A 13698-nucleotide genomic window follows, 5' to 3' on the forward strand; every position below is an offset into this window, starting at 1 on the left:
CACGGAAAAGAATACTTCTGTTCATTCTGTACGGCACTGCTCATTTTCGGGACGTTCATGTTTGTCTTGGCCGAGTGCAAGGCAAAATCGGATTACATATACATTACAAAGCGTAACGATACGGTACAATATTGATTGCGGTATATCGTCAAGTAAATTTTGTCACAATATAGCGAAAAGATTCATATGCACATGGCAACACTTTCGTTAGTACGAGTGCACTCGCAACTATGACGTCACGTCATGTGTGAATGTTTCCACAATGGCCAAAGAAAACCGGTTCTGTTTGTTACCTTTCGGTGACATGTACTGTTGTATAATATAAATGGATCGTGTCGGTTGCTGCTGTTACAATACATCACATTCACATTACGGAACATATGAATGTGTCCATATATTTATTTATTTATTTATATGTAATTTTAGCTAGTTAGCTAATTTACTATTTTACACTTACATATATTAATTACATTACTTAATTTTGTGCTGTCCCTCACAAAGGTGTTTTCTCGCACCTCTCAAGAATGCATCCACATTCTTAGATTACCAGACGCACTCAGGGAGGGCGTTATACATGAGAACACCCTTGTGAAAGACACCCCCAGCTGTCTTTTTTTTTTACTCTACATATATAATGTATTAAAGAATATTTTTTCTACTTTTGTTTACGTGCGGTTGCCAGCTAAATTGTGCATAAATATATATATCATCATCATCATCATCATCATTTACAGCCATTCGCCATCCACTGCTGGATGAAGGCCTCTCCAACACGCTTCCACTCGTCTCTGTTTTGCGCAACACTCATCCATCTCATTCCGCACATTTTCCTAATTTCGTTCACCCATCTTCCTTGCGGTCTTCCTTTTACTCTTTTGCCTTCTCTCGGGTACCATTCAAGCACTTCTTTTGTCCACCTTTCGTCCATCCTCCTAGCTACGTGACCCGCCCATTGCCATTTCAATCTCTTCACTCTATCCACTATGTCCACTACCCTTGTCATATTTCTCACCCACGTGTTCCGCTTCCTGTCTTTCCTCGTTATGCCAAGCATACAGCGTTCCATACTTCTTTGAGTGCATTGGATTTTATTTTGCATCTTGGCGTTCAGTGTCCAAGTTTCACATCCATACGTCATCACTGGCAAAACGCATTGATCAAAGATCCTTTTCTTCAGGCAGAGTGGCATTTTTGATTTAAAAACAGCATTCATCCGTCCAAATGCACTCCACCCTAATTTCATACGTCTCTTTATCTCTTCATTTTTACTACCAGACATGTCAATTATTTGACCTAAATATAAATAATTATTTACTACTTCTACTGGTTTATCATCTAAGGGGATGCTATCAGGCATGCAATAACTATTGAACATTAGTTTAGTCTTATCTACGTTAATTTTTAATCCTACTTTTCTACTTTCCCTGTCCAGCTGTGTTAGTCTGATAAGTAGGTCAGCTGAATCACGAGCTACTAAAACTATATCGTCTGCGAACCGAAGGTGACTCAAAAAGCGACCATTGATGTTTACTCCGGCTGTATCCCAATCCAATTTCCTGAAAACTCCCTCAAGCACCGCATTGAATAACTTGGGCGAGATTGTATCTCCTTGTCTTACTCCTTTTCCTATGCTAAATCTATCTGTACCTGAAAAAATTTTAACCGAAGCTGTGGCATTCTTATATATTGCAGCTAACAGTCCCACATAGGGTTCCGGCACTCCCTGTGTTTTTAGAGCGTTAAGTACTGCATTATGACTAACTGTATCGAAGGCTTTCTCATAATCGACGAAACCTAGGCACAATGGCCGTTGATATTCGTTGGCGCGCTCGATTAGTTCGCCAACTACTTGGAGGTGGTCCATTGTGCTGAAATTTGCCCTAAACCCTGCCTGCTCTATAGGTTGGTTCTCGTCGAGGATATTTTTCAGCCTTTCTGTAATAACCTTCGTGAAGAGCTTGTAGACCGCTGAAAGTAGACTAATGGGTCGGTAGTTCTTGATATCGCTTTTGTCGCCTTTTTTGTGTATTAAAATGATAGTTGCGTTATTCCATCCTTCTGGTATAGCTTGGTTCTGGATGCATTTGCTGAAAAGCCTAGCTAAGATATTAATTAGGGGGGGGCCGCCACATTTTAGTAAGTCAATGGGAATATTATCTTCCCCTGGGGTTTTACCGTTCTTTGCAGTTTTTAGCGCGGCCTCTACTTCGCTAGGCAATACTGCAGGAACCCTTTGGCCGTGTGTCGATTCCAGAGCGGGGAATTGGCCGTTGTCGTTCTCGTATAGTTTTGCATAGAACGTGTAAACTCTGTCTATGATTTCTTCTCTATTCCTAATTATTACTCCGCTCTCTGATCTGATTGCGATCATTTGGTTTTTGCCTAAGAAAAGATCCTGTTTGCACTTTTTCAGGCTACGGTTATTTTTAATGGTATTTTCTATTAGCTTGCTGTTAAAATCCCTGACATCCCTGACTATTCTCTTTTAAATTTCCTTATTTACTAGATTGTATTCTTGCTTATTATTATCCCTATCTAAATTCCTTTTATGCTTAATTAGGTTTTTTGTTTCCGCTGAAATTTTGCTTAATTTAATCTGTTTCCTGAATCCACCTAATTTCTTACCTGTTGAGGTTAGAACCGAACTAATTACAGTGTTCAATTCCTCGATGTCTGCTTCTGGGTTTAATTTCCCGTATCGATTTCCAAGTTCGAGTTCGAATTCCTTTTTCCTAGACCTTAGTTGAGCGAAATCTGGAGAGTTACTGCATCCTTTTATTAATTTCCTACGTTCGCAATTTATATTAATGGCCATCTTGGCACGGACTAATCTGTGATCGCTACCTATATCTACTTTACTTAAAACACTAACGTCTTTAACGGAGTGCAGGGCATTTGTTAGGATGAAATCGATCTCGTTTCTGTCTCCTTTAGGACTCTCCCAAGTCCACTTATTGTTGGTGTTTTTCCTGAAAAATGAATTAGTGATAAAGAGCCTGTTGTGTTCTGCGAATTCTATGAGGCGATCGCCTCTGTCGTTTCTTTGGCCGGTACCAAAATTGCCTACTGCTCTTTCTGTATTTGCCTTTTGTCCTATTTTTGCGTTAAAGTCGCCCATGATTATTTTAAAGTGGTGACGGCTATTATCGTATGCGTCCTGTATTTTTTCGTAGAAGTCTTCTATTTCCTCGTCTGGGTGGCTAGATGTGGGGGCGTACACTTGGAAGATTTGACAAGTGTACCTGCTCGAGATTCTTAATACTATATAGCATATACGTTCCGATATGTCACTTATTTCTATAATATTTCTTTCTATTCTCTTATTGATAAGAAACCCTACTCCTCCTATTCTACCATTTGGTAGCCCTCTCCAGTAGAGACAGTTACCACTTTTTAGGATTATTTGGTTTTGCTGTTTTCGTCTTACTTCACTAAGTCCTACTATATCCCATTTGATATTTTCTAATTCATTCTCTAATGCAAGCACACTTCCTTCACTCGATAACGTTCTTACATTGTACGTGGCTAAATACAGGTTTCTATTAGCTAAGCTATCATCCATCGTCACTCTTACCTTGTTGGAGGTTTGGATATTATTTTTCTCGCATTTATCCAAGATGTGTTGAGAAAAAGGCGGTACTTGAGAGAGATTTCCATTCAAGGAGTGAGTTCTTACCGCCATAGACTCTTCTCTGTGGTCAGCTTTGACAGATAGTCATCCTAGGTATCACTTGGATCACTTATGAGTTATTACATGCCATTTAACAGGGTTACTTTGTAAGTGAAAGTAGTTAGTTATGATAATAATAGATTAGCAATTGTTATACTACTTTTTTATAGATCTTTATCGTGAGACGCCTCTTTGGAGACAACGGATTTATATATGTGAGTGCGGTTTGCAATTTAATATTTTAATAATAACTTTAGTAAAGAATATAAAATTACACGAATTACTTTAATATAATTTAAATATGAAAAAGAACTGATAGACAGTTGGGAAACACCGTTTCTGTTTGCTATTATTCTATTAAGTAAAGTTCGTTAAAGATTTTTGGCTGGAAGCAATTATGTGGAAGATTTATTGCTTCTGTGGGACCGACTGAAGGACCCTTTTTTTGTATTCAGGTAAGGAGATGTATCTCGTTCGTATATTCTTTTGCTCAGATTTGACACAAAAATTAGCACAAAATTTTTCGAAATAACTGATATAAAACCGCTTTTTACGACCGATTTGCTGTTTATTTTTACACTTAAATTATACTAGGATGCAATTAGTAAAATAAGTGATTAGATGGTTAAGTTTTTAGATTAAATTTCGTGCAATAGCCGGGTTTAAGCGAGTAATAGCGGGAAGAACGCAAAAGCACGTCTTCCCCGCATGACACGAAAGACCGAACTCAAATATATATATATATATATATATATATATATATATATATATATATATATATATATATATATATATATGTATATCGCAAGTATATACCGTTATACATACCTGTCCATACGCAGCTATTAAAATATTATATTTATCAATAACCATTATTAATAGACACTAGTCTAGCAGCTTTCGATAGATCATCTTTGGAACAGAAACTTGACATATCGGGCCGACGATCTAATTTTTAATCTATATATAAAAACAAAACTAGTCTTCTAGTACAACTTTCGCACATGTTATCAATTGGATGAAAAATAATTTGGCGATCAGTTTACAATTGGACTCGGAAGACTAATCATCTCGATTTTCAACCGTTTGCAAAGTATGAAGACTTTAATCTTGTTCGCTCTCGTGGCACAAGCATTCAGCTTCCCATCTGAAATCAATGTAAGTAATACTCATTCGGAAACTTAGAAAGAATAATATTGAAGATAGTATTTTATATTTAATTTTAATTTTAGGTAACTCCAAGTGGACGAGGAGTATTCGACTCATTTTTGGAAAGCGCTTCACGACTCTGTCTCTGCAGTATGTTCATCATGCTCTAATACATATTAAAAATTGAAATACAAAGCATTATTTGAAATATTTTATTTTATTTTAAATCAGGATGCGGCTTCCCAAATCGAGAAATGAGATCTGTTGATGTCGACGTAGATACCTCCAAAATAAGCCAAAAAGTAATTAAAACGGAGAGTAAGACCGATCAGGCCAAACCAGTGGACGACCCCCCTAGTGTGAGTATTGAAAAATCAGCCGTACAATATGAAGAAGATGAAGGGCAGTCTAAGTTAATCGGAGGTGATGTACCACCGACGCATTCATTCCCTTGGTTAGTTCTGATTATGCGGGATGGAGAAGTAGTAGCTGGAGGAGCTCTTATCACCGACAGACACATAATCACTGCAGCATCACCTCTAGCTTCGTATGAACCTATCTAATCACTAAGCTACAACCTGAATATGCATATTACGATAAAATTTAAATGAATTTTCAGAGCCGTGGCTTACGACGTCAAAGCTAGGGTATCAGTTCACGATCAGTGTGCAGGAGATGTTACTTCAAGCAACGTCAGTATAGAAGCAATCGTCGTACATCCAGCATATGCTCAAGCTTCACGTGCTCACGATATTGCCTTATTACGTCTTAGCAATTTATTGCGATTTGATAAGCGCATTCATCCAATCTGCTTGCCTAATGCACGTGAGGACTCGTTTTACTGTATTCGAGTTTTGATGAGTTTTCGTTGGAATCAGTAGTTAAAAGGTTCGGATTTCAGGTTTAAATCATGGCACCATTGCAACAGTCATATCTTGGTTATCGCTCGAAGGAAAAATGAAAACTACAAGTTGTGAACCTAGACGAGTTCGTCAACCGATCCTTCCCGAGGATGATTGCTCACGTGCAGTCACTTCGCCACATTTGCTCACTTCAGATAAGTCTTGTATCGGAGTTTATGGATCGAGAACAGTGATATGCTCGGTAAGTTTAGATAAAATCTTTTTTAATACTTTTTTTAGACTTATATATTAATTGTTATATTTTTCAGGGTGATGTTGGGTCTCCGATTCAAGCTCCCGTTAGTGGCGGGCGATATGAACTAGTGGGTATTTTGACTGACACTAATGTATGCGAAAGCGCAACTAATGCCACTTTGTTCGTTCGAATTTTTGATCACATCAATTGGATTCGAGATACAATTACATCGGATTGTACTTGTCGCTTGTAAACATAAAATATATTTATTTTTGTAGTTTTTGTTTTTATTATTAAATTTTAAAAAAGCTTACTTGACGTGTTTTAATCATTTCAATACCCAACATGTGTAAATGTAAATCGATGTTTTTCGATATTTTATTTTCATCGTTAGAAAAGTAGCCAGCAACATCAGCAACACAATTAATGACAAATTATATTTAAGTATAGAAACGAAGAGTTCATTTAACGAGAATTGGGGAATCCAGGCCCACCGCCTCATTTGTCACCATTATTTGAATTTAATTTCAAATTTATGGTTATATTATAAATTTATATATAGTACATATGTACAAAGTAGGCCATATGTGTGGCTTTGGGGGCAATTCCGTAAAGCCACCACGGTGAAATAAAAAATAAAAAAATTCTTACATGGTTACATTTAAGTTGCTTTTATAATTGTATGTATGTAAGTTTTGGTTCGTAGAATCCGTGACGTTAAATTTAATAAAAAAACAAATGACTATTCAAATAAATTTAAATAAAATAAAACTATTCAAATAAATTTAATAAAATGTTTACTATTAGATTAGCCATGTTTAAGCAGTTTATGTTACAAATACCGAGCGAAGACGGGTTAAGCCACTGGTATTATATAAAACCGACTCGTAAATAATGTGTTCCTCAAGTGAAAAGATAATGAAAAAGATGACTACCGTTTACACTGCACAAATTAAGCTTACACGTTGATATATTTTTTTTATTAAAAATTTCCATCAGATTAAAATTGGCTATAGCACATTTTGCGCCAAATTTATATGTGAAAAACATACTGAACCGGTTCCAAAATTTGGGGCCGCGACCCGACTCGCCAGAGCACTGCCCTCATACGCCCACCCATATATGTATAATACATAATATGCATGTATGAATATATATAATATGTATGTATGTATACAAAACACAATCAATCTTACCATGGTTTTCAATATACATACAAATGATATTTAATTTAAGTATTAAAATACAACTGCAATTAAGAATGTTCAGACATCATTTACCATACATACATATGTACATACGTATTTAGATGTATGCATGCACAAAGAAATTTGTTATTTTTTGCATGTATGTATGGGTGAGCATGTACGAACATCATTCATCTGTCCAAGGTCCATCTATCATAATCTTTCAGATCCCAGATCCCTTTTCAAATCCCATGTTTGTGTCAACATAGATGGGTTAATTTATTTGTAATTTTATGTTTTGTGGCTACTTCAGTTATTATTTGAACTTTTGCTGTTAATGTTTTTTAAAACAATCTCTTATTTTCTACCATTGTGACGCATTAGAAATTCCTGTAATGCCACAAAGGTCCAAGCTTTAAATAAATAAATAAATAGCAAAATTTCAGTATTAAATGTTAGTTTTATCAATTTAATGGTTAAAATGAAATGAACACGATGATGATTCTATTCGTCCTTTATTTATATTAAGAAAAATAATAATATTCTAAGTTAAATTCTTTTAATTATAATGATTTTCTCAAAAATTGAATTCAGGCATATACATACATATGTAGTATGTATGTAACAGTAGCGTGCCGTCCATGCATGCTGTGGATGCTGCGCATCCCTTAAAATTTACGTCAAAAATATTTTCGTACCGTTTGTTTTCTGAATTTCTTAGTTTTATTTATCTTTCATTTATTTTTGATTACGTGATTATGATATATACGATCTTTTGTCTGACCCAAAATTTACATAAACGAGCACCCCCGTTGAAAGGCCGTGGCCGTCTGCGCAAACGGTGCTTGTTTCCCATCACGCTTGTATTACCATGTATGCTGAAGTTCTCTACAAATCTTTTGCGCATGCGCACAAGTGAACTGTTACTCATGCGTATGCGCATGAGTGAGACGACTCTACATACAGACGTCAAGTGTCGTGCAACACTTGATCTGGAAACAAAATCTCATTTTGCTTATGTATGGACTTGATTCGCTTTTTTTATGTATGGACTTTCGCTTGATTCGTTGATTGATACTTCGCACGTTACGTCCTAAGTTATTATTTATTATGGCCCTAAATATAGATAGCCAAAGTAACAATTCAAGTGGATTTATCGTCGTTGTTAATAATATATATATATATATATATATATATATATATATATATATATATATATATATATATATATATATATATATATATATATATATATATATATATATATATATATATATATATATATATATATATATATATATATATATATATATATATATATATATATATATATATATATATATCTGGTAGTCTGCGCTCATCATTGTTTTCATGATTGATTGTGATTTATGAGTGAAATTTTGATTAACTCTCTTCCATTTGGGCCTTACAGGGATGTTTTGTATTTGTAGTTGTTTCTTACATATTTATTGAAACTGGCTGTAGGTGCAAGGCATTCCTTATGCTATATTTTATTTGATATTTTTACTTTATCTGTTATTATAAATGCTATTTTTTATGTATGTATGGATGTATTTATGTTTATGTTAATTGTTATTTTGTTTTTTTTCTTTTTTGTGTTATATTTTTTGACCATTGTGGCGCTTTAGGAATTCCTGTTATGCCACAATGGTCTGTTTAAAATAAATAAATAAATATATATATAATTATATAGAAACAGTGGTTATATTTATTTAATTGTAGCACTTGTACAACTGAATCAGGGTCAATGGAAAACTCTTTAATGATATTATGTGATTTTCGATATGCTGTCGGTGCCCTCTCCAAGACAAAAATATATTATTTTATAAAAATTGTACAGGCCTTTGGAATCCTTGAATATAACGGGACCAATACTGAATCAGGATATACTGGGAATGACCGGTTATATCGCGATTGAAACCACCGACGTAATATAAAGATTCGAAAATCTTCCAGAATGTTTCAGTTTGTCGTCGATCGCCATGAATTTCCATTTTCTTTTACTGTCTTTGGTGATTTTCATCGTTTGTGTTCGATCTGCAAAAGTATTCACCGTCGAAAAAATCTTAAATCTTAAATTCTTATAATTAAATATTAAATATTAAAAAGTTTCAATAAAATTTCAGAGCAACGATGAAAATGAAAACCAGAGCTATATAAAAGGAGTGCTGAGCACGTTCCTCGGGGGAGGGCAAGCATTCAGAACATGTCATTGCAGTAAGTTTTAAAGTATATAAATAATTTTTGAGAAAATTTTCATTTATAATTACATATTCTGTTCAGGATGTGGACTCTCTGCAGAAGACAAAAACCGAAAAGTGAACCAACTGGGACAAGGTTTAGCTATTTTATCCGGATTTAGTCCAAACTTAGGAGCCCGTATGGTAGGAGGAATATCCCTAGATCCTCACGCTTTACCTTGGCTTTCTTTGGTTTTGTATAATGGAGTTATAGTGGCAATGGGAGCTTTAGTATCTGATCGTCATATTCTTACATCAGCATCACCTCTTATCAGGTTAATCATTTGTTTTGTTTCCGCATTGATATTTTAGTTTGTTCACCTTGGACATAAATCTATGTATATGTATAGACTTTGCCATTTTCCTCACCATTACTAAAAAAACAAGATTATATACATATGACATATATGCCTACAAAAACGTCCATTAAATAAAATAATATGATTTAAATATTTATTTATGCATATTACAGTGCAACTCCTGCTAATACCAAAGTAACTTTGGGTGCCCACAATCGATGCGTGCTCGATTCCTCTGGAAACTACAGTATTATTAGCATAATCTTACATCCTAATTTTGATTTTGGAACAAGAGCTCATGATCTTGCTCTTTTAAAACTTTCAAATTTCATCGCATTCGATAAACGCATTATTCCAATCTGCTTACCAACGAAGTGTAGGTTGTATTTTAATACTTTATATAAGCTGTGGTTGGCTACTTATAATTGTTTCTAATGTTTCAGTACCTAATTTTCTGGGTCAACATGTAACTGTTGCTTCATGGTCAGATATTCCCGTTGCTCCCTCAACAGCACCTGTTTATACTTGTGTACCCAGAAGATTGCGATTACCCGTTTTAACAAACACCGAATGCTCGAAAACTATTACCAATTCGACACTGCTTACGTCAGATAAAAACTGCTTGGGGTTGATTGGTTCTAATGGCGTAATTTGTACGGTATGAAAATTTATTGATTGTTCTAAAAATTATTTGTTAAGTAAACATTTAGATTTTCCAACGATAACCTTGGAATAAATGTACATAGTAAAAGTTCAATAATTAACAGCCTTGTACATATGTTTAAATTTTAGTCTGATGTTGGTGCACCAGTCCAATTCCAAACTCTTACAGGTCATTATGAGCTAATAGGAATTATTACAGACGCCAACGTATGCAATTCTCTCAATAGTACATTATACATAAGGATCAGCGATCATCTTCAGTGGATCAAAGAGCACATTAGATCGGATTGTACTTGCTTCAAAATATAAAAATTATATGTAATTTAAGAAAAAAAATATACAATCGAAAATAATATGTATTTTTCTTTCGATCCAAAATCAAATCAAAGAAAAAAATTCGGGTGTGACCAACCGATGACTTTATCTATGTATTTGAGGAATTTAAGAAGGTTACAAAACAAAATTCTATATTGAACCGTACAGACAGATATAAAATACTAATAACTATGATAGCGATACAAATTGAACCCAAATGTATGAAAACTTGCACAAGACAAAAGTTCTACTTTCAGTTGTCGGATTTTGTTCAAATTTTTTTTCTTACTTAAAATCAATATAATTATTATACACATTACATATCAAGAGGATAAAAATAATTTAAAAGGTCAAAATAAAATAATGAAATATTGTTTAAAAAAAAAATACTACTTCCGGTTTACGAATTTTGACCAAAACAGTAGCAGCTCTAAGTTAGTACATAAAAAATACAAATATAAATTTTCAGCTTAATACGATCAGGGATGTGGACAGAATCCAGGCGACAACATTTTTGACCGTTCTAAGAGGAAAAAATCCCACTTCCAGTTTATTAAATTTTGTGATTATTGTTATTTTCATCACCTGATACAAGAATTATACTTGAATTTTTTCGTGAAGAACACACATGTTTAACGGGTCGAAAAAAATATTGGATGAAAAATAGAACAAGAGTTAACTGCCACTTCCGGTTGAGGGATGCTTACCAAATTTTATACATAACTTGGTATTAAGCTTAAACTTGTAGAAAGGTTTCTGAGAAAAATATAAAAAACCTCGATTCTTTAGAGTAAAAGTACTACTTCCGATTCAGATAAAAATATTTAAAAAATATAAGGTTATAAAGATTACTATTTCTATTACATGTAAAAAAAAAATTTCAAATCCCACAAAATCCACACACACATTTTTTTCTATTATACATATATCATGAAAACGTGATCAGTGATCAATTCTGGGTTCGAATCAGTCAAAATCTCGAGTTCAAATTTTCGCATGATCACAAAACTTCATCTATTGTTACTAGGTACATACATAGATAAAGTAAAAATAAATAATCGAAAATAATATCAATTTTTCTTTCGGTCCAAAATCAAATCATAATCACTTTACATACTCGTTCATACATATGTATGTATATACAAATCGCTACCGATTATAAAATTTGGAAAATACACATTCAAGTCACTCCAAATGACGGTGTGCTATTGTCGTTTCTCCGTATGAGCTAAATTTACATTGAATCGTATTTGAAGTTAAGTCAAATTACATTATTGTACATACAATGCATATAAATTCGAATTGTTACAAGGCTTATCAGAATCGTTATCAATCCCGAATAAAACAATGGTATGTTCCTATTAGAATTGTTGCATACAACTGATTTTTTACACAAATCTTCTATTTAAATAGCCGACACCAAATTCTGATTCACATTGTTAACAAGTATGCACCATAATACATTGTCAACATGATAGAAATCGCTTGAGAAGTCTATCAAAATTAGAATAGAGCGAATATACCTAAATAATCAAATTCTCGAACAAAAATGGACCGCTTAATTGAAAATTCTTCACCTCAAGAAAGTGCAAATAATGGAGAAACAGTGATAGCTGAAGAAATTTGTGAAACGGACTCGACTTGCAATCTCGGAACTGATTTTGACTATAATAGAAAAATCGTTTGGTTCAATGTTTTCGGATTTGTGGTGCTTCATGTGGGAGCTTTGTATGGATTGTACAAAGGATTCACCGAAGCAAAAACCATCACTGTACTATGGGGTATTTTTTATTTCGAAATTTAATTTCCACTTCATCACACTATTTCTATTTTTCCTTATGAGTTTTCAAAACCATATATTTCAGCTATGGCTATACTTTGGCTTAGTGGTCTAGGCATAACACTTGGTGCTCATCGTCTTTGGACACATCGGAGTTTTCGCGCAGTACTATCACTTCAAATAGTATTGATGATATTACAAACTGTAGCTGGACAGGTACGCATTCAACCCCATTTTTAATATCTTATATACATACATTTGTTAATAATTTGAACAAACACCAAAAACTCTAGAATTGCATTTGGATATGGGTAAGAGATCATAGGCAACATCATCGATACGCTGACACAGATGCAGATCCGCATAACGTCAGAAGAGGTTTCTTCTTCTCCCACATGGGGTGGTTGATGTCTCGAAAACATCCGCTTGTCATCAAAATGGGCCACAACATCAACATGGAGGATCTAAATGCAGATCCTATAGTCATGTTTCAAAAGAAGTATTTAAACATAATTGAAATTAGCTTCGTATTATGGAATTAAGTGCTTATGAAATATTATATTTCAGATATTACAATCCACTCTACTTCCTACTTGCTATCTACATACCTGTAGCGATACCTGTTTACTTTGGAAACGAAACCTGGTCTACATCTTTGTTAATTTGCTACTTCACAAGATACATTATTGCCTTGCACACCACTTGGTCCGTCAATAGTATTGCACACATCTATGGCTATAAACCCTTTGATAAGTACGGGTATATATTTTTTGCTAAAATGAAATTAAATACAACATATTACCATTATTATATATTATCAATTCTAGAAATATATTGGCTGTAGAATCTAGCTTTGTGTCACTCGTAACCTCTGGCGAGGGTTGGCATAACTACCACCATGTATTTCCTTGGGATTATAAAGCTGCCGAATTGGGAACACCTCTTCAGGTGTCCACTCATGTAATAGATGCATTGGCACATTTCGGATTAGCATATGATTTGAAGCAAGCACCCACAAATATGGTAATTAGCTTTTTCCCAGAGTAATTCAAATGATGTTTTCAGGTCAATATGTTTGAATACGTGTGCTAAACTTGAATTTCCTCTGCCTTTCTATTCAATACTCAATCAGAGCTAGAAAGCGATCAGTTGTGACATGCAAAAAAAGTAGTCATTCATTATAATCAAAACTAGTATTAATATTTTTTTTCTTCAGGTAAAATCCCGGTCGAAAAGGACTGGAGATCGAGTATATGAGACTTGTGAAACAGAAAAA

At 34.1% G+C, this 13698-nt stretch overlaps 3 protein-coding genes across 3 annotated transcripts; all 3 read left to right on the forward strand.

The window, feature by feature from the left end:
- Positions 1-5050: 5050 nt before the first annotated feature.
- On the forward strand, positions 5051-6229 carry LOC143910663 (anionic trypsin-2-like). Its single transcript, XM_077429232.1, has 3 exons — positions 5051-5644; positions 5721-5923; positions 5991-6229. Exons 2-3 carry the CDS (start codon positions 5777-5779, stop codon positions 6168-6170), a joined length of 327 nt encoding a protein of 108 aa, XP_077285358.1. The 5' UTR covers positions 5051-5644; positions 5721-5776; the 3' UTR covers positions 6171-6229.
- A 2791-nt stretch (positions 6230-9020) lies between these two features.
- Positions 9021-10636, forward strand: LOC143910777 (proclotting enzyme-like). Its single transcript, XM_077429374.1, has 6 exons — positions 9021-9053; positions 9252-9342; positions 9409-9640; positions 9838-10040; positions 10108-10322; positions 10457-10636. The coding sequence occupies exons 1-6, from the start codon at positions 9021-9023 to the stop codon at positions 10634-10636; spliced, it is 954 nt and encodes a 317-aa protein (XP_077285500.1).
- A 1555-nt stretch (positions 10637-12191) lies between these two features.
- On the forward strand, positions 12192-13514 carry LOC143910779 (acyl-CoA Delta-9 desaturase-like). The gene is made up of 6 exons (XM_077429375.1): positions 12192-12423; positions 12508-12638; positions 12716-12921; positions 12990-13175; positions 13250-13445; positions 13488-13514. The coding sequence occupies exons 1-6, from the start codon at positions 12192-12194 to the stop codon at positions 13512-13514; spliced, it is 978 nt and encodes a 325-aa protein (XP_077285501.1).
- The last annotated feature ends 184 nt before the right edge of the window (positions 13515-13698 follow it).

This window comes from Arctopsyche grandis, chromosome 4 (genome assembly GCF_051622035.1).
Source record: "Arctopsyche grandis isolate Sample6627 chromosome 4, ASM5162203v2, whole genome shotgun sequence".
NCBI lineage: Eukaryota > Metazoa > Arthropoda > Insecta > Trichoptera > Hydropsychidae > Arctopsyche > Arctopsyche grandis.